This window comes from Panicum virgatum, chromosome 7N (genome assembly GCF_016808335.1).
Source record: "Panicum virgatum strain AP13 chromosome 7N, P.virgatum_v5, whole genome shotgun sequence".
NCBI lineage: Eukaryota > Viridiplantae > Streptophyta > Magnoliopsida > Poales > Poaceae > Panicum > Panicum virgatum.
In genome coordinates, this window is record NC_053151.1 from 43,407,441 (window position 1) to 43,427,791 (window position 20,351).

The window sequence follows — 20,351 nt, forward strand, 5'->3', positions numbered from 1 at the left end:
TGATCGCGACGCCGGCGAAGCTCGGCGCGGCCGTCGTCTAGGACCTAAAAGCACCAGCAATGGCGGAACACGATGCCTGGGCCACGCGTTCTGTCTCTCTGGTAGTATCATCAATCGAGAGGCCGCATCGAACTAGTTGCGATCAAAGCATCCAAGCAAGTCGAAGTGCGGAAGGGGGAGGAAGAGAAATCGTGGAGGTCACCAATGAGCAATCCACGTCGTGTTGCCGTGAGCCTGAGCCCGGTCCCGATCCGACGATCCAAATTGGCCTGCGATCGCGACGGATACCGGTCACCGAGAGGGAGAGAGACGCCCCCTTCGACTTGATACTGTTTCCAAGCAAGTTGCCAATCAACCAGGCGCCGTCAGGTCCGAGCGAGGCAGGCCGGTGACAAGATCAGACGACCAAACCCATGCACCAATCAATCTTAGGATACTAGCATAGTACACACATTCACAGCGACGTGCCCGGAGCTAGGTATTTCACACGGAAATCCGGAGTTCCAGACTTCCCGAGCACTGAACAAACACTGAGAAGCATCATCATGAGCTCGTGGCTCCAGCATCAAAAAGTCTCATAGCTCAGTGGCCACTCTCTCCTCTTGGGGTCAAACGGACCGCATGCTACCCAGGCCCTCACGTAATATCTGAAGATTCCAGCATCGCTTCTGCCACAGAAACTTCAGCGGCACTGCTTTGTCAGCATTGCATCGGGGAACAAATTAAAGGCGGCCAGTGTGGTCGCCGATAAGGAATCGATTTGTTTTTGCAAAAGCGGAGGGGGGATCAGATTCTGATCGGTCACAGGCTGAGAGATCGATCTGAGCACGGATCATGCAGCGACAGTGTGATACTGCTACACGGGTAACAAAAACAAACAGACACTCCAACCCCAGGATTAAAGCAGTGTCGGTTGCAGCTTTGTTGGGAGTGAGCTGCTAGTTCATGGGTGGGGATCTGATGGACCACAGGAAACTTCAGTGACAACAAAGATCTCATCTCACACAAGCTTTTCTGGTTGTGCTACAGGTCCATCATCGATGAAGGGAGGATTCCTGCAATTTTTTGTTAGACCAAAGAAAAGGGTTCCACCTATGGACGAGAGACCTAAACCACTGCACAGTCAGTTTTCACACTTTGTGCTCAGCATTTTACTGAATAGCAATTGCTGGGGCAGAAAACTGTAGGCATGTTACTGAACTCGCAGTAAGAACATGTCCACTGAAAGAATGGAATGTTAGCCATGTAGGACGCCACAATACGTAGAACAGAAGAACAGGAAAGAACCTATCCAAGGCCTATAAACTAGCAGCAGAAGAGGCCTCACCGAGGATTGCAGACGAACAGTTCGCCTGTGGCATCACATGATGCAGTGATGAACACATTGCCACGAGTTGGTCCCTGCTTTTTCTGTTCACATTCCATCTTGCAAACAAACAAAAGCCCAGCCCAGAATCCTAGGTGAAATCTGAAATTCTGAACTGAGAGCTCACATCGGAAGATCTGGATCCCTTCCCCTTCCACTCTTGCTGCTGAAGCACGACCGCCCGGCAGGCGGCAGCCTCCTCGTCGCCACGGAGTCCATGGCGTCCTGCGATGCACGCCGGTTGCTGCGCCCCCATTCCTTACTGTTCTCACCATGGCACCCTCTTGACGTGCCGGCGGTACCACCTGCAAGGAGGCCGCTCTCCCTGGCTGCCACGAGCTCGTCTTCCATGCTGGCCTGCAGAACTTCGGCGATGGACATCCGGATGTCAGGATTCGCGTCCGACGGCGAAGGGACCCTCCTCAGCGTCGGCGGCGGCGAGCATTCTTCTCTGATCTCAGCCTTGCTGTCGGCCTCGTCCATTCCCTCAGCTGGGCGACCATTTGCTTCCTGATGATCATCACCATCGCTGCTGCCCGCCACGCTCTGCTGCTCCTCGCACATGATTTCCAAGTCATCCATCACCACAACCACCTCTGCTGCATGGCTGTCCCTCCCAACACCCTCGCCTGGACCACGGCCATCTGGCTCCGGCGTCGCCATCCGCATCCCCGCGGTGATGAACGTGATGTTGGAGCGGCAGAGAGGGCAGTTGGAGTGCGACTTGAGCCACTTGTCGATGCATTGCTGGTGGAAGGCATGGCTGCACTTGGGCAGCAGCCGGAGGCTCTCCCCGTCCCTGAACTCGCCGAGACAGACCGAGCAGTCCGTTGTGTGGACCGAGGCGTCGCCACGCTTGTACTTGCACAAGGTGATCTTGCTGATCAGGGCCTCATCCAGACCGGTCGACGGCGAGACGTTCCAGGACTCCTGACTCCTGGACTGTCCATGGCCATGGCCTCCACCGCCGCCGCCGGTACCACCGTTGCCGCCACGGGCAGCGCCACCTGAGCTGGGGCCAAAGACTCTGCCCCGGAAGGAACCGAAGGTGCTGCAGTACCTGGAGATGAAGGTGTAATAGCTGACGAGGAGGAAGGCGATGGCCAGCACACCGATGATAGCGATCACAAGCGGGGAGAAGACGGGGCCGGAGTCGTCGGGGCTGGGTCCGCCGACGTCGAACGGCGGCGGTGGAGGGAAGATGAAATAGCACCACTGCGGGCAGTACATGCTGCACAGGCCCTGAGAGCAATCTTTGGTTGCCTCATAGGGGACCCATGTAGGTTGTGCCCCTGAGATTGCAAGTGGTGAAGAGGCCATTGCCTCCCACCACGAGCTCTGGCAGAAGCAGCAATGGTAGAAGGAGAAACGGAGAGAGATGTTAGCTACCTCACTCAGTCTCTGATACTGAGTGTTCAGGTGCTGCTAGCAGAGCATCTCTGTGAGTTTCTGGGATAAATCATTGTGATGAGATGAGATAGGACAGATGTGCCTTGGATCCATGGTACTTTCTCAGTGTTGGGAATTGTGAGAGGATATGGGGAGAGATCAGATGATGAGATGACGCTCCTGGCTTTGAGAAACTTCGTTGCAAGGCAAAGAATTTGGGAGGGATGGAGGGAGACGTGGAGAGATGGTGGTGGTTGGGGCCTGACCTTATTTGCTTTTGTCTTGTTTTTTTGGTGCTGCGGCTCTTCTTTCCTTTTCTTTTCCTCTGCCTGCTGTCTGCTTCTGTTGCTTTCCTCTTTTAACTTCGATGCCCCTTTCGCCACACACACATTAGATGAGGAAGACAATATATCTGTCTGATATGATAATAATAACAAATGAATAGCAAACATAAATAGAGTAATACGCTCCTCACACCAAAAGAACAAAAAGAAGAAGCAGAGCAATAGCATCAATGAAGCCTATCAGTACAAGGTTCAACTGAAAGAGTTAAGAAATTAAAAATAATAATTATCAGTGTGAAAATGTATTAAACCTTTATCAATGTGATAGACGAAACCAATCACCTGGTTTGCTCTTATTGCAAGGTTTTTCGGTTTCTAAGTTTGATGTTCTATAAGCTTTTTCTGAATAATTATATTCTATAAGCTTTGATCAGTCAAATTCACTTGAAAAATAAAGAGAATCAAGGGGACATTTCAAAGCTCTGCTAAGTGTCAAAGAAGCAACTTCATAAAGGTAAAGCTATTAAATTTCCATTATCTTGTACCCCTGTCAATGACAACGCTGGTACCACTACTGTTTCACCTCCAAAAACAAGGACTGTGCTGTATCATAAACCATGAGGTCTCTCCTTCAACAATCATGTTTGTCTCTTCAAGTAACTAAAGATGATGATTACTCCCACTATTCAACACCTTTCTTTGAATTTACTTCTCGCTTTATGACACTAATCTTGTTATGGTGTCAACATAAGCCTTAATAGCTTGCGCTTGTATGAAAACAACATCCCTTGTACTTCAAGTAAAAGGACAGTTTAAACCAAAGATATATGAAAATTACTTTTTTCTTGAGGACAAAGTTATATGGAAATTTGGATTGGCAATTTGGCATTCTGGATACATGCATACAATACAGTTTAGCCTCATGCCAAATGCAAATCAATCTTAAATGAAGGCAGTGCCACATGACCGAGCTTACCTTAAAGAAATGAAGAGCAGGTACCGTTTTATAGTCTAAGTTGGACAGAGATGATTCGGTATTCAGAAATAGTTGAAAACCCCAAATATTTTCCCATATTCTTTGGCATTCCATCTTGATCAGCACATAACTGTCACATAACAGGGATACCAGTGCAGCCAATGCATGACAATTGACAGAAACAAGGGACAAATTTTGGGACACATGCAGACAAAGGGACATGTATGGTTCCATGCAGTGAAAGCTAAGTGCGACCATATTGCTGGCTAACTACAAAAGAACATCCAGTCACACTCTCTCCACTTAATTGTTGTATAATCTGGAGGAATGCAATTACCTGATAATTTCTGAGATTCATGAATCATGATCAAAGGATTGGGAAAAGGCTAACATGTCATGTTACTCTCATTTGGAAAGCAATTGAATAGCTATGCTTCTGTAGAACAAACTAACATTTTAATTGCGGGTGTACAAAAGTTAGACAGGGATAGTTTGAAAAGAACATGTCAATCAAAATATTAATTTACCAAGCAAACAACTGCATGATAACTAGTAGATTAATCGTTCAGGGCTCCAAAAAGTTTAAACAGGAGAACCAAGTTAGCTGATTCTGATGTCTATCATCTATTCTTATATTCCTCCGTGAAGAACATTCACTCCACAAAAGAATGATATACTTTCAAATTTCTCTTTTCCCCTGTTTGTATATGTGGAAATGAACTAATTGAATGTTTCTAGGAGAAGACGGATGAAGTGGTGGACCACAACAAAAAGAGAAACAGTATCATCCTTTTTTTCCAAAAGAATTAGTCCGACCAATAGAGGTAGCTTTAATACTTTGACTCCTTTGAGGTTAGGAAAAAATAAAAGATAAAACAAACCACCTGAGCTTGCTTTTACAAAAAAAAAGGAACATATATCAGTTTGCATCAATCCGTCCCACTTTAGTCCCCTAAAATTTGTGGGAACGGCTGCTTTAAACTACGTAGAGTTAAATATGCACCTCTTCTGCCACTTTGCTTCTCATTGACCAGACATCCCGAAAAGCTGGTGTGTGGTAATTATAATTGTAGCCACCATCATATCTTACAACTTCTTATGAACAGGACCATACTGCAGTCAGTTCCATCTTTTCAACAATTGTTCTAAGCATAACAACAGCTTACACTTTCCTGTTTTGGTGAGATTGAAACTATTTCACAAATATCTCTTGGAAAAACTTTCAAGTTCAAACTTCTAGATTTTTCTTTAAAAGTTTTGAATGGACTTGTTGAAGCGATTTTCAACAGGTTCCCCCGGGGGCACTTGAATATTATTCCCTCCATTGAAATTACAAGGCGTATATTGTCTCATTGCCATCAGGTACTTTACTAATAAATGATTTTGTGACACAAAGTTGATGTTATTATATTCATATTAAAAGGATGCATATTAATTAATTAATTTTGGTTAAAGCCCTGTCCAAAGAAACAAAATACAATTTGTAATTTCCTACAGAGGGAGTACATCCCAACAATATCGTTGCATGTTCTATCCAGTGATGCATGCAGCCACATGAAAGATGCTGGGGAGAAATCAATTTCTCACAAAAGAACATATTTTCTCGAACACGCAGGAGAACTGCGCATCAATATATTAAGCAGAAAAAAAAACATAGTACTTGTGAGTGACTTTGAAGTTCAGACACAAATAGCAATAAGCATAATGCAATAAACAATATACAGTCAGTCCTTGGGAAAGGTACTTCTTCCACAAACAAGTACTTGTGCATAATGCAATGCACCACATAAGTGATCACTAAATCAGCACTGGCGCGCTACCAAGAGAATGAATGGCATATGATATTCGCCGTAATAATATACAGTATAAATTACTACTTTGTTGAGAAACAGGAAACTCAAACTATCCTAGGCTTTGATGATTTTTTTTAGACCATTGGCTTCGATGAGTTAGGAAATCTTGGATATAGATAGACTGAAAAGTTACCGAGTACTGCAGAGAAACAAAATTCTTTATCCTGACAAATCAAATGTAGAAACTATCAAGACCCAACTGGCTGTAAATTGTAATAGAAAACAATGAGGCATGTTGGTGTAGTTTGTAGTGGCAGCTACAAATGATGAGTTTCTTCAGTGGAGAACATCATCAGAGTACTGCCTGGAGGAAAAATAAAAACAGGTCTATAAAAAATTTAGAGGGGTCATGGAATGATTACAGTGAGATGAAGTACTGAAATACAGTCCATTGGGCTGGATTAGAGGAAGATCCATGGTAAAAAGAAAAACACTTTTTTTGGGTCTTAGTTTTAGCTTGCAACTGGCAAGCTTTGTTAGGATTAGAATGAAGCCATGGAGAATGGAACTTCAAAGCAAGCAGGGTCATTGACAAACGAAAAATACGAGCATTACACATGCACTAGGTTCTATGGATGCTATCTAATTCTCTTCAATAGTTAATATAGCTGAGTTATGGTTGAGTAACATAAGCATAAATACATTGGGGACAAGTGACAGACAGATAGACAGACAGAAGGCAATCCTTCAGCTATTGAACACAAGCCGAACACTGATGAAGCTGAGAATATTCTGTTTTTTATGTGACCTTAAAATTTATTTAGCTCACCGATTTGTGCTTGTTGAATGATCACATTCAACATTAAGAATTGAATATTATTACTATGGTTCTCCGGGGTGACGGAGAAACCCATGCGGCCATGCTGCAGTAACCATATAATGGTAACTACATCAACTCAGTAGAGGGTTATAATGAATTAGGTCAATAACAAAAAAAAGTACAGTTGAACTTAACTAAACAAACTTGGAGAGAGAAGAGTGCAGTTTTTTTTTACATTTTTGCAAATGAATAAGGAGAAACAACTTCCATCACTAAATCATGGAGTTACAATTAGGTAGGATCTGGTCCTGTACAGTGAAGACAGATCAAGATAAGGAGATATTTCAAGCACAAGGGTGCAAAGCAATCTGTTTTTGGAGTTGAGGGTTGAAAGAAAATTGGCCAAATTTACAAGGTCCAAAAAATCTTAGATCTGTCAAGAAACAACCCTAGTTTGCTAGTTACAGACTTAAGTAAGGACATGTGCCATCCAACGTGCCGAAGAGATGCACATAAAGAAAACCTCACCGGGAAATTAAAGTAATGCAGAACTAATAAAAAATTAGGAGATCAAAAACTTGTCTCAGCAGGAGAAATTTCATCCCTTATGTAATATAATTAAGTACATACTAGAAATGCTCGCGGCATGACCCTCGTTAGCTTTTTTTTCTTTTATTTTTCTTTATACTTGGATGAGTATGAACAAATGCTTTGGAGTCTTCGGCGATGGCAACGGGTGGTCTTTTTTTGAGGACGGGTGGATTTGCTACAGGACTGACCTCGATGTAATTTCTATTTCTTATAGGGTCCTTTATGCAAAAGGGGATGAACTGTGCTTTATTAATATATACTCCCTCTGTTCCAAATTATAAGTCATTCCAAGAATCTTGGAGAGTCAAAAATTTTCAAGTTTGACCAAATTTATATGACAAGATAATAACATTTATGATACCAATTAAGTATCATTAGATTCTTTGTTAGCTATATTTTCATAGTGCACCTATTTGATGTCATAAATTTTTATATTTCTCTCTATAATTTTAGTCAAAACTTTGAGATGGTTTGACTCTCTAAGATTCTTGGAATGACTTATAATTTGGAACGGAGGGAGTATAATCTACCCTATTTTGCAAAAAAAAAGAAAAAAGATGAATTGCTCTTTGTACAATTATTGAACTTTTTTTTAGGATGAGTAGCAGAAATGTACAAGAGCTTTTAATATTTTGAGCAGAGTATGTAACAACGGATGTTATTGATATGTATTTTGAAAAACCTTTAGGTTGTGCCGTTGTGGCACGTACAGTTGAAAATTATCATCTGTGCCTCTCGCAGTATATCTTGTATCTCACAACATTGGGCATATTCAGTTCCACAGATATGTACGAGGATACCTGAGTTGCATTCAGTTCCACAAATATGCAGAAGGATATCAGAGTTTCAGTGCCTTTGGGAAACACAGCTTGCAAGAAATCTGCGCACCTGGTTGCAAGAACAGTAGGGTCAATGCCTATAGATCACACATTTGATCATCAAACACAATTAGTTGTTGGGCCTTTTAGTTGTGTTATCCATTAGTATATCAGAAATAAGCAACTTGAAAGGAAATCACTGAAAACAACGAATTTGTCTATTTTTTAAGGGAAGAACAGTTAGGTTACCCGAAGGTTTCTCTAAATCAAACACACGCACATCACACAACTCTTCTACATAACCTGGAAGAAATGTCTATCTGACATTTGATCGAGCACTTAGTGAGCACAGGAAGAAGAGCTTACAGCACCAACCAGTGTAGTGCATTACCTTAGTTGCTTCGTCAAACTAAAGATAGAAATTGATGCTAGCAGGGAGGAGCCCCGTTGTGTTCCCCCCAAACCAACCATGGCTGGCTGCTAATCGTTCCCTTGTCCTTCACGTGGCTGCATCCTTCTGAGCTCATCAACGTGAGGGTCTGAAGCCGCTGCAGCAGCCTCACGTTCCCGTCGCCAGTCAGTGCCGCTCACGGAGAGGGACCTTGGCTTCTCGTGCCATCGCGTTAGGCCGTGGAAATGCCTTCTTGCTGCTCCTCTTCATCCTTGGTACCACGGGGGAGGACGCAACCGTGTGGGCCAAAACGCAGCAAGCAAAGTTGCCTCTGCTGCCTGTTGCCTCTCTATTCCTCATCTCTTCATTTGGTCAAGCATAGAGCAGAGGAAGCGGCAGTGGCGCTGCAGTCTGCAGAAACAGAATGGAAGCTGCAAAAAATTAGGTTGCTGGAGAAACCATTTTGATGTTGTCAAGAACTGAACTTGCGACATGCGAACTCCGTTTTTGACATCTTATTAGAATAAATTTGGGTTGGAAAAAATGCTCCTAAAATTGAATCAAACGGAAAGCTTACAATATTATCTTAGTAATTGATTCTTCTTCGAAGCAAAAGACCTTACTTTGCAGATATTGGGATTTGCTAAACCACATTCACGCTTAGGACTCAGAGAGCTGGTTTGCCTGCGGGCAAGGCATTCCGTCGAGCGGGTCCTGGGCGGGAGAGGTTATAGGTGTGCAGCGTCCGTTCACCACCAGGGCGTCCATGCAGCTCTTGGAGTCCGTCGCCGTAGCTGTAGCCATGATCTGATGCTGAGGCGCGCAGGCATGGTCTCCCTTTGGTGCTCACCTCCTTCAACACGGGTAGTGGGCGGCCGGCCTGCCATGCAGGGCCAGTCGCGCGTGGCGCAGCGGCCAGGGCAGCACCCAGCGGCCGCGGGGCGAGGCCAGGGCGCAGCCGGCGGCCAAGTGGAGGGCGAGTCGCGCCCCGGTGGCCCAGGCGCGGCAGCCTCCGGTGGCGCGTCGCAGCCGAGGGAGGCCCAATCGGCTCGTGCGGCTGTTTGAGATCCAGCAGGCATCCATCGAAGCGGCGAGGCGGAGGGGACGAAGATCATGTAGGCAGTCCTACTTCAGGATGCGGCGATGGAAGAAGGGTTCCAGAAGCCGTGCGGTACCACGAGCTTCTGCGCGGGCTCTGGTTGGCGAGCGACTCGCAGGACGGGCCGAGGTGGCCGCCGGGGACGTGTCGGCGAGCGGGAAGGCGTTGACCCCGCAGTGGCGAAGGAAGCCGGCATCGAAGCGAGGGTGCATGTGGTGGATGTGGATCCGACGGTCTGGGCAAGGGCGGCCCCGTCGGCGCCGGCATGGGGGGCGGCGGCGGCGATGCTGAAGAGGAGGGAAGAGGAAGAGGAAGAGAGAACTGCGGGTTGATTTCGGTAAAAAGTGAGGGCTCTTTTGCAAAACAACCGGAATTCGCTTGATCTGGACCGTCTGTCTGCCCGATCGGACGACCGGGAAAAACGAGTGGCGTGGCCACGCTAGCTGGCCACCTTTTGGTGCAAGAATCGTGTTAAGAGATTGTCACAACAAAAATATAACAGTATTGGAATATAAACATTGCTTCACCTGAAGTCAGAGCTAATGCTCTTCAGTGGCCATTTCCTTAGTAGGACTGCAGTCTGCAGGATCAAGGCAAACAATGACAATTGAACTGTTGATCATGATTGTCACCTCTAATCCACATCTAGAATAAAAAGAAGAAGAAGCCAGATCTGAGTTTATACAAGAAATAAAATAGCAATTACTTGCCAATTAAAATATATTCTAGGAACTGGAGGTTTTCTTTTCCCCTAGATGCTCCTAATATGACAGGTGTGTACTCATGGAACATTTCTCCCAAGCTTCAAATTTTAATTAAATGAATTGAGAATTATATTTGTGCATTACCCCACCATTATGAAAGGGATTTGAGTCGCAAGGTGATACCTGACTGCTCATGCTGCTTGAATCTACTCATGATTGCAATTTGCAAGGTAAATGTCGAAGTACAGAAAATTTCAGGAAGCAGCAAGAAGAAAGTAGGGAAGCAAACTACATACAGCACATCGAAGATTTCTCAATGCATACCATTAATGAGAAGTTTTATGATGATTGTCTTGGAATTAAATTTTCGACAGAAACAAATTAATTCAAGTACCAACCATGAGTGATAAGTGCAATTAAAGGCACAATGGTGATGCACTCACACACCAAGAAGTATGGGGAAAAAACTTCTAGCTGTACAACAAGGCTCCATATCTGTGCTTATATCAATATGGCAGAAGAAACTTTCTTCCTGTAGGACAGTATAGTGTTTTTGACTATTCCTGTTTATCTTCACCTCCATCATCGCTGGCATCATCCACACTTGCTCCTTCAGTATTTACTGTTTCAACTTCACCGTCAGCTTTTAAAACCTTTTTTTTAACGGTAGGGGGGCCCACCTACTATTCATTAGAACCAGCTTTTACAACCTCATCCTTATCATCGCCACTTTCCTTCCATTTCAAAATAACAGGTCTTCCCATGAGTTCCTACATAAAGGACAAAAGATAAGTGTGATACCTCAGAGGTTTCGTCATTGGTGTGCATGTTTATTGCATCTTGCCTTTGATTTTATAAAAGATGTGAAGGAATAGAGCAAACATGTAACTGTATGATAGCAGGTTTGTTGTTGTAAGCCAATGGTAAGGGACTATTGGTCTCTAAAACAGAGAACAAGCAAGGCAACTAACAGCAAACATTACAGCTTGCCACAATATAAAGGGGAAACCAATACAGTTTATAGCTGATAGGTCATTTTTATTTGTATCTAGATGAGATATGTGTCAAAGGAGGCATGCTACATCCTCACACAAAAAAGAAGGTAATAATATGTAAAATATAAATGAAAAACATTCACATCAAGCTTGTTGGGTCAAACATAGTCGCAGCAGTTGATGTATCAATGGTCGATCAACATTCTAACTGTAAATTGTAAAACATAAAAGCAGATGTTTCTATGTAACACCTTTCCATCAAGCTCACTGAGAGCAGCCTCTGCTTCTTGTTTTGTCCCAAAGGAAACAAAACCGTAGCCAGCTGCTTTTCCATTATCGAAGATAATGTTAGCAGAAAGCGGGTTAAAATTTGAGAAGAATTCCTTGACATCAGGAGCTCTCGCTTTCCATGGAAGATTGGACACATAAAGCTTGTGCCTCTCTATAATGGTGCCCGGAGGAGGAGGTGGAGCGGGTTTCCTGAAGCTCTTTGAAAACTCCACCTTGATTGAACGCCCCATTACATCCTACAAAATATTGAGCATGCAGAAACTAGTATAAGAGATCCATTGGGTGAATTTCTTGAGCTAAGAATTTTTTTTATTATATCTTATTTTGGAGAAAACCTCGAGGTGGCACCATTTTAACGACAAGCGCATTGAATAAAACATCAATTAGACTGATAAACTGGGCTCACGATGTACAAATTTCAATCATGAAAGTGAGATTACATGTAAATCTATGTCCACGTGGAGTGCAAGCCGTTAATATTCAGTAAGTTGCTGAAATTCCTGAAAGCCTCCGCGGAGGAGAATGCAAAGTGGTGTCAACTGTTGCCGTAAGAAGTAATGTAACAACCATCTTTTAGTTGCATCTGCATTTGAAGTATGTCTATCTGCTACTTTGACAAAATATATGCTCACTCGTGAAACTACAGCACGGTGCAAACAGCAAACTGCAAACGAAGGCAACGGTAAACACACTCACATGCGAGTTCAGCTTCTCCACGGCCGCGGCCGCCTCCTCCGCCGTCGACATCGTCACGAACGCGAACCCCCTGTTCCTCCCATCCTTCCCCTTGATCAGCTTCATCACCAAGCAAACACGAGCGCTGTTTTCAAAAAGCCGAATCGAAATTGGAAAATTCAAAAGCGCGCCTCAACGGCTCGCCGGTGCACGCGGCATTGCGGAAACCTGTGGCGCGCCCTCACCTCGACGTCCTTGACGGTGCCGCACTGCGCGAAGAGCTTCTCGACCTCCGGCGCGGGCAGGGACCAGGGCAGGTTGGCCACGTACAGCTTCCGCCGCTTCTCCCCCTGCTCCTCATCCGCCGCCGCGGGGGCCGCCTGCGACGAGGCCGCGACGGCGACGGCGGCGGCGGTGCCCGGGAAGCGGAGGCGGAGGCGCGCCCGGTGCTGGCGGCGAGGGGAGCGGAGCGGGGCCAGAGGAGGGGCAAACTGGGAAACCCGCGGGGCCGGGAGCGCCGCGGCGGGGTGGGGGCTGCGCGCGAGCGAGAGCGCCATTAGGGTTGGTTGGGTCGAGGGGCGTGCAGCCGGGGCGGTTCGTGCTGGGAATTTTGGGGGCTGGGCCTTGGGACGGCGTGGCTTGGCTGACGATTCTGCCCCTGCCCTGATCGGGAGATTTTTGGGCCGGCCTGGTTTCGTTTCGGATAATAATAAGGCAAAAGTCTATTTTACCTCCTCCAACTATCACCAAAGTTTGGTTTTCCTCCTACAATTATAAAACCGGGTATTTCACCTCCCTCAACTTTTCAAACCGTCCATTTTACCTCCCTCGAGCGGTTTTGAAGACTGTTTGCTACAGTAACCGTAGTTTTGTCTTTTCCTTTTTTAAAAAATTTCAGTTGAATCTTTGAAAAATCATAGTAAATCATAAAAAAATCATAAAATAGAAAATCCAATTTTGTTGGACTCCACATGAGTAGATATACGCAGTGAATATATTATATGGTATATTTTAGTACAATTTTTTTACTGTAACTTTAGATATATACTTTTCTGTAATTAATTTATAGCTACAGTTTTCGTCGTCCCATTATGGTGAAATTTTTATGGTGAGCTAATCATTATATAATTGAGCTGTAGTAAAAATTTTATGATTATTAGATCATGTTTGACTGATCTATAGATTTATCTATATAAACTAGATAAATCTATAGAAAAATCTAGACGAATCTATAGATAAATCTATAACTCAGTCATACATGATCTAATAATCATAAAATTTTTACTATAGCTCAATCATATAATGATTAGCCCACCATAAAAATTTCACCATAATGGGACGACGAAAACTGTAGCTATAAATTAATTACAGAAAAGTATATATCTAAAGTTACAGTAAAAAATTGTACTAAAGTATACCATATAATATATTCACTGCGTATATCTACTCATGTGGAGTCCAACAAAATTGGATTTTCTATTTTATGATTTTTTTTGTGATTTACTATGATTTTTCAAAGATTCAGCTGAAATTTTTTAAAAAAAGAAAAAGACAAAACTACGGTTACTGTAGCAAACAGCCTTCAAAACCGCTCGAGGGAGGTAAAATGGACGGTTTGAAAAGTTGAGGGAGGTGAAATACCCGGTTTTATAGTTGTAGGAGGAAAACCAAACTTTGGTGATAGTTGGAGGAGGTCAAATAGACTTTTGCCTAATAATAATGTGGTTGCCGCGAGCTGGATAATGTGAGAGGCTGGGGTCTGATTGTCTGTGGACGCTCAGCCCTGCAGTTTTCCATTTAAAAATCTGCTAAGAAAACACAGCACTTGAACAGTTTCAATACCTAAAATGGGAGGCGGCACTTAGGTGCGATCGATCGATGGATCGATTTTCAGCTCGGATTTGACGACACGGTCTACTTTATTTATCAGGGTAGAAATGACGCCTATAACAAATCAAAGACACATTCAGTGATCTTTCCTTCCAATGAGAAAAGACACATCAACAAACGTTTTCTTTCTTGAAAAAGAACATACATTCAGAAACGTCGAGTAGGTGTAGACTTTTTCACCTTCAGCCCTTTCTATCATCACAAGTCACACTACAGCTAAGCCACATACGCACAGCTGCAGGTAAGCTCGATTCATAAATCATGGGGTATCCATCAGCTGAAATATATATACACCTGCGGATTCCATCGAGTTCTTGCGAGACAGAAGGACAGGGAGCTGGACTCCTGGAGCTGGACATCTCAAACCTAGTCTCCCGTATTTGTTGGATCTTGTCACGGTGGTCAGATTGTTCACGGGCTCTACTGTTTGAGATTGACGGCGACGGATGATTCTTTCTCAGACAGGGTAATAGCGTAGTCAAATCGTCATCCTACAAGCGCAAGGCATAAAAATGGAACGTCTGGATTTACCGATATGCTACGAACAAAGATGACTAGTTGTGCTAAAGCAGATTAATGGATGTCCTACAAAGTTAGACGCTGTGGAGCAATGCAGCATACCTGAATTATCGTATCTTGTTTCCCTTTTCTTTTCGGGCAATCTATCGTTGTTTCATCGAAAAAAAATAGTGGCATGTTTGCACTAGTAGCAGAATCTCCCATGCCACGCCACGCATGCCACTATTTTTTTGTCAGTTCGTTCTTGCATTGTTTCAAACTGCCACGTACTGGCATAATGGTACTAGCTATTATGTGGCAGGTTTGTTCTAGTAGGAACCAACCCGATGGTGAGGTGGCCTTCTTTCTCTCGCCAAAGTCACAACTCTGCAGAATTTTCTATGCTGGTCCATAAAAAAAGGAATTCTCTACGCTGAAATCCAGAAGGAGGCGACGAAGAAAAAACTGGCCGGGCCGGGCGCCCGTGCCCCGCGAACTCTGCTGCTGCAATGAAAGCGATCCGATGGACGGGCCCTATCACAAGGAGAAGCGGCGATATCGCCCGAAATGAAAGTGGTTCCATGACAGTTTCGCTAGGGTTCCATCTGATCCACTCGAAAGGGCCGGGGCACTGATTCGTGTGCGCATTGCATGAGCACGCCCTTTTCTCGTGCTACGCCCCTCTCGCCGTCGCCGAGATCGCCCGGAATCCATCGCCCCCACACGAGCTTTTCTGCTTTGTTTTGATCGATCGCCCACGCCCAGTCATGCTGCTGCTGCTACCAATTTATCGGATCGGAAGAGGGTGATCCCACGACGCGGAGTGGAGTGGGGCATGCAGCACCTGGCCGTGTCACCATACCACTAGCTAGGCAGCAGCTCAATTATCTCGGTGAAATGGAGATGGGGGGGAGCGCGGTGGTGGGCATGAGAATGGAGAACCCTAGCGCACCCATCCACTTGCCGATTCGCCGATTCCCCCGGCGCAGAGTAGTGGAGAAATGCTCGCGAAAGCGCCGCTACTTGAACATGAAGTCATGAACCGTACGCGCCCTCATGCCACTGGCCACCACCGGGAGGAAGAAATGGACGATCCTTTCTGAAGAAAATCGGGAGCGTTATCTGACAGGAGGACGTACGCGTCGCGGGGCCCTGGGTTCAGTCATTGTTTGGCAGAATTCAGGAAGAGTCGAAGGCGGCTGGCTCGTCCGCCGGCCGAACTCTTCGCCGGAAAGGAACGGAGCAAGTACGGTGGCGGCCCCCGGTTGCTTTCGTCGTGGAAAACCAATAGCACCAGTACGAACTCCCAAAATATCGGCCCGGACTCGTGACTCGTGGGCGATCCGATCCAATCCACGTCCAAATCTTCTCCGGCCAGTTGATCTGCTAGTAGTAGCAGTATCTACCAGCCATGGCCCATCGGTGGCGCCCAGCGATCCCCACGGTAATTCCTATTCTAGCGCTGGGGCCGGCCGGCCGGCCGAGGACCGTAGCGGCTGAGGAAGGTAAATAAGCAGCCGTCCGATGGGCGCGCCCGCGTCACGGACGGAGGTGGAGGGGCAGGGCCGGCTGCGAGTGACATCAGGTGGGTGGGTGGCGGCGTCGTCCCCGGCAGCGTCACGCGCGGTGGTGGTGGGCGCGGCCGCATTTGCCAGCCACCTCGCCGCGCCGGGCGGCGCGCGCGACGGCGCGAGTGGGACGGACATGGACACGGACTGACGCCCGCACCCGGGCGGGCGCACAAGGCGCGGCGCAGGAGCCCACGGGCCACGGCGACGCGCGTTCGCGTGCCCGCCGGCCACTGCAAAGCACGGGCGAGCCTTGTTCTCGCACGCCAAGCGCAAGCGGACGCGGCAGCCCTGCTGTCGTGCACGCCACCGCGCCGGCATCCTGTCCGTCCCCCCCGGGAGGCCGGCAGGGGGCCAACAGGGCGCGTGCTCCACGTTTCGCCTTTCCTCGGTGGGCTATACGGGTCCTCGGAGCTCGGGAGCGCGCACGTGGCGCTGCCAGTGCACTGTGCACGGATCCCTGGGCGGGCGGCCGTCCGTACGACCCCATGGATCTCGCCTCTGGATCGAGCCGACTTTATTGCGCCCAGCCGCCAACTGAGAGAGGGAGGGCCTACCCGCGCGCAGAGAGGAGTGTCAATGGCGGGCGGCGGTTGGACACCGATCTCCGGTCTTCCGTATGGGAGGAAGGAACCCCGGCCGGCCCAGCGGCGACGGTGGCGACAACGTCGGCGTCGACCGGCCGCTGTCATTGGGCGAACGGCGGGTCAACCACGTTAGGCAGGCGGCATGGCTCAGCTCGCCGTACCCAGCGAGGGACCAGAAACCGCCGGCCGGCACCGATCGATCCCATTGCGCCGATACCGAACGCAAGGGCTTGAAGAGTGACCCGCGCTGCCATCAGGTTATTCCAGCCCTTTGCAGATTGCACGGCCGACTTTAGCATCTGGAGGTGAATGGTGCAGAGAAAAGAGAGGGAGGAGAAAGAATCACCAAACCAAGCAAGCGAACAAAACATTTCACACTGAAGGCCATCCAGGAGCGCCATTCTTATCCTTTTTTATTACACACGAATATGAACACCGGAGCTACACTCCGAACCATTCCCCATCTGTGACAGTATATAGAGTATGTATATTTACAGCTAGTCAGCTACCACTACTATATCAAGCACTGATAAGCTAGAGAAACTTACTCCCTATAGTAAAAACTTGCAAAACTTACTCCAGTATCGACTGATGACGAGAGGGAGGAGAGTAACTGCTACAACTATCTCGTTTCCTTTCGGAGGCTGGCACCAAACCCAAACCGTTGTTACTATAGCACAGTAAAGAGTAAAACTACCATGAAAGTAACCGCGCCTCACCGCCTAGCACCGGCCTCCTCGTCCAGAAGCGCAGGCGTGCAATGGGGCCCTTCGTTATTGCTTACTAGCTCCTTTTGGCTGGCTATGGTATGCAGATCGGTCGATCCGACAGCTATGGATAGTATGTAGGGGCGCGTATGCTACAGTGATGTGCCCATGGTTCTTGGCGAGGGTGGCATTGGCTTGGCGCTGCTGCTGCTCTAGAACTCCACCATGAGGCTGCCGAACGGCGACCGGTGCGGCACGCCCTTGCGCCGCTTCCCGGCGCGGAAGCTGTTGGCGGTCGCCGGCGGGGTCGACGGGGTGAAGCTCTGCACCACGCTGCTCTTGTCGCTCCCGCCGCTCGTGCTCGTGGACGAGTCGCCCTCCGAGTCCGACGCCGCCGCCGCCGCCGCGCCGACCTTGTGCTGCGGCCTCTTCTTCCTCCTGATGGCGGCGTGCTTCTTCCGGATGCGGAACTCGCCGGAGGTGCCGACGATCTGCGCGGGGCGCCGGAGAAGAACTTTGTCACAATGCTGCTGCGAATCGAACATACGACTACGAGGCAGGCAGGAATGCTACAAGGGAGTACCTTGCACCCGAGGGAGCAGAAGCGGAAGGTGTCGAGGAGGCTGCGCTCGCAGACCTCGCAGGTGTTGGTGACGCCCTTGCCGGGCCTCGGCTGCGGGCGCTCGTTCAGGAACACCACGCGCGCGCTGTTGATGATGTACGTCTGCACGCCGGTGATGTCCAGCACCTTCTGAATCTCCGACACCCGGATCACGTCGTGGTAGGAGGACCTCCGTATCTGCACCCACAACAAAAGGAAGCAGAGCGCGCATCGCCGTCAGCGAGAAGCTGCCGCGGATGGAATGGAACATGCGCATTCGCTGCCTGCCAGTCCAAGGAAGTCAGTTATCCTGATCCTTGGATTTTTCCCAACGCGTCTAAGGAAAGATTGGCCGTTGCAATCTTGGATGCAACGAACAACAAGTCTAATAAGCGAAGGAGGAGAGACCGAGAGAAGCGCCTTTGGATGGAAGCTGCCGCCGTTTCTCTCTAGGGGGAGAAAGGGCACGGCGCCGGCAGCTCCAATCCGACGGCAAGGAATGCGAGCTCACCTGGATGGCGTGGTGTTCGCGGTGGTAGGCGAGGCACTGGGAGCAGAGAGCGCCGTTCATGCAGTCGAGGCAGTACATGTTGCACTCGCTCTTGTGCGCGTCCGCGTGCAGCTTGCATTGACCGAAGAAGCTCGTCCCCAGCAGCGGCTTGAGCCACGGCGGCCACCGCTGGTTCTCCGCCCCGCCGCACTCCCCTCCTCCCTGCCGCATTCGATCCGGCGCCGCCATTAGCACCAATCCGGCAAAGCGCCGAGGAACAGAGCAGCCCCCCGAAAAAGGCAAGAACAGAGCGCTACAAAAAGAAAACGTTACCATGGCGCCGCCTCTGGTGTTGACCCTGAGTGGCGGCGATTCGTCGTCGATTGCCATTTCCGATGCCCAACCAAAAGCAGCTAGCTGTAGAGCAGGAAGAATGTGGAGTGGAAGGCGAGGGCCGAGGGAGGGAGGGGGGATTTGGAGAGGGGAGGCGAGCGAGGGAAGACGAGGGAGAGGAAAAAGGCGAGGCTTTGGAAGAAAGAAGTGGGGGTAGGAAAGCTGAGGTCTTTGTAGACCGGGGGAAAGGAAAGCAAGCGGCGGCAGCGACAAGTATGGCAGCGCCGGTGAGTGCTAGTGGTGGTAAGGTGGTGTTTAGTTGGTGAAAAAATTTAGATTTAGTTATTGTAGCATATTTTGTTATTATTTAATAATTAATATTCAATCATAAATTAATTAGCATCATTAGATTTATTTTGTAGAAATCAGTTAAATTATGTAATTAATTATTTTTTCCAACTATATTTAATATTTTATATATGTGTTTAAAAAATTAATGTGACAGATACTGCACAAATTTTTTTGAAAACTAAAGTCAATCTTAAATTACCAACAGGGAACGATGCTTTGTGCTCGTGTCATGCCAAGTCGGGGTCGAGCTCGTCGTCCTTATCCGCTGCTCCCCTAGCCGGACCCGGTGCGCGCCGCCCGCTTGGCCGCCGGTAGGGATGAAAACGGTCGGGAAATGAAAACCCTCGACCATTTTTGTAACTGTATTTTTTGGTCGGGAATGGAAACGGGAACGGAAAAATCGGACGGGAAAACGAAATCGGTATTACGAGATATCGGGAACGGAATCAATCAGTCGGGAGCATGCCGATTACGATCGGGAATCGATAATTCAAAACGGGAAAATACATACAACCACTTCAAACATTTAACTCGATAAAATAATTACAACTATGCATAAATAACATGGAAACAAAACTCGTATAACTAAAAAACACAGGTAAAGTGAATCACGAATTCACAATTCACATTGGAACACATGCAAACAACAATTAACGTTTCCAACACAGGTAACACAGCCGACTACGACAAATACGGGAATTCCCGCGGGAATTTTTCCGGCTGAAAACGGGAACCGTGAAAACGGTCGGGAAAACACCCCAACCGTTCTCGTTCCCGTTCCCGCCCGTTTCCCGTTTTGTTTTCTTATTTTCCCATTTTTTTTACGAAAACAGTTTACGGTCAATTTAAACGGTAAACGGAGCATTTTCAACCCTACCCGCCGGACCCGGGCCTTTCACCGCACCGCGCCATGAAAACAATCTTTCTTTTCTCCCCCGAGTCCCTCACCCTGTCACGCTTCGGGGTCAGGTCCAGGAGATGGGTGCTGTTCGGCTGATCATTTGTGAACTGATTTTGGCTGAATGATAGCCGCCATCTACTAATAGTGCTGGGATTACACTTTTCAAATCAGACTGATGGGGGCTGATTCCATTCAAAAAACGGCAGCAGTTTGCACATTTCAAACTCAACAGC

General features: G+C 47.5%; 3 protein-coding genes across 4 annotated transcripts; all 3 read right to left on the reverse strand.

Moving 5' to 3' along the window:
• Positions 1 to 981: 981 nt before the first annotated feature.
• On the reverse strand, positions 982 to 10,171 carry LOC120681930 (E3 ubiquitin-protein ligase Os04g0590900-like). 2 transcript variants are annotated; one of them, XR_005678140.1, is made up of 3 exons: positions 10,055 to 10,171; positions 1,438 to 6,172; positions 982 to 1,305 (listed from the first exon to the last, which is right to left on the reverse strand). XR_005678140.1 is itself a non-coding variant. In XM_039963618.1 (2 exons), the coding sequence occupies exon 2, from the start codon at positions 2,684 to 2,686 to the stop codon at positions 1,490 to 1,492; it is 1,197 nt and encodes a 398-aa protein (XP_039819552.1). In that variant the 5' UTR covers positions 2,687 to 6,172; positions 10,055 to 10,171; the 3' UTR covers positions 1,128 to 1,489. The 2 variants fall into 2 exon arrangements, 1 of the variants encoding a protein (XP_039819552.1); XM_039963618.1 differs by having other exon boundaries at positions 1,128 to 6,172.
• A 353-nt stretch (positions 10,172 to 10,524) lies between these two features.
• On the reverse strand, positions 10,525 to 12,782 carry LOC120681931 (RNA-binding protein CP29B, chloroplastic-like). Its single transcript, XM_039963619.1, has 4 exons — positions 12,438 to 12,782; positions 12,214 to 12,312; positions 11,478 to 11,753; positions 10,525 to 11,001 (listed from the first exon to the last, which is right to left on the reverse strand). The coding sequence occupies exons 1-4, from the start codon at positions 12,747 to 12,749 to the stop codon at positions 10,915 to 10,917; spliced, it is 774 nt and encodes a 257-aa protein (XP_039819553.1). The 5' UTR covers positions 12,750 to 12,782; the 3' UTR covers positions 10,525 to 10,914.
• A 4,323-nt stretch (positions 12,783 to 17,105) lies between these two features.
• Positions 17,106 to 19,098, reverse strand: LOC120682505 (protein RGF1 INDUCIBLE TRANSCRIPTION FACTOR 1-like). The gene is made up of 4 exons (XM_039964458.1): positions 18,867 to 19,098; positions 18,555 to 18,755; positions 18,026 to 18,241; positions 17,106 to 17,933 (listed from the first exon to the last, which is right to left on the reverse strand). Exons 1-4 carry the CDS (start codon positions 18,921 to 18,923, stop codon positions 17,655 to 17,657), a joined length of 753 nt encoding a protein of 250 aa, XP_039820392.1. The 5' UTR covers positions 18,924 to 19,098; the 3' UTR covers positions 17,106 to 17,654.
• Positions 19,099 to 20,351: the final 1,253 nt, after the last annotated feature.

What these genes read in the sequence shown, in the direction of transcription:
- LOC120682505 (XM_039964458.1), bottom strand. Translation starts at nt 18,923, where the DNA reads ATGGCAATCGACGACGAATCGCCGCCACTCAGGGTCAACACCAGAGGC. An exon ending in GCGAACACCACGCCATCCAG is followed by an intron (nt 18,242 to 18,554) that starts GTGAGCTCGCAT and finishes TTGTGGGTGCAG; the next exon opens with ATACGGAGGTCCTCCTACCA. An exon ending in TCTGCTCCCTCGGGTGCAAG is followed by an intron (nt 17,934 to 18,025) that starts GTACTCCCTTGT and finishes CGCCCCGCGCAG; the next exon opens with ATCGTCGGCACCTCCGGCGA.
- LOC120681931 (XM_039963619.1), bottom strand. Translation starts at nt 12,749, where the DNA reads ATGGCGCTCTCGCTCGCGCGCAGCCCCCACCCCGCCGCGGCGCTCCCG. An exon ending in GCACCGTCAAGGACGTCGAG is followed by an intron (nt 12,313 to 12,437) that starts GTGAGGGCGCGC and finishes TTGGTGATGAAG; the next exon opens with CTGATCAAGGGGAAGGATGG. An exon ending in TCAGTGAGCTTGATGGAAAG is followed by an intron (nt 11,002 to 11,477) that starts GTGTTACATAGA and finishes TCCTTTATGTAG; the next exon opens with GAACTCATGGGAAGACCTGT.
- LOC120681930 (XM_039963618.1), bottom strand. Translation starts at nt 2,686, where the DNA reads ATGGCCTCTTCACCACTTGCAATCTCAGGGGCACAACCTACATGGGTC.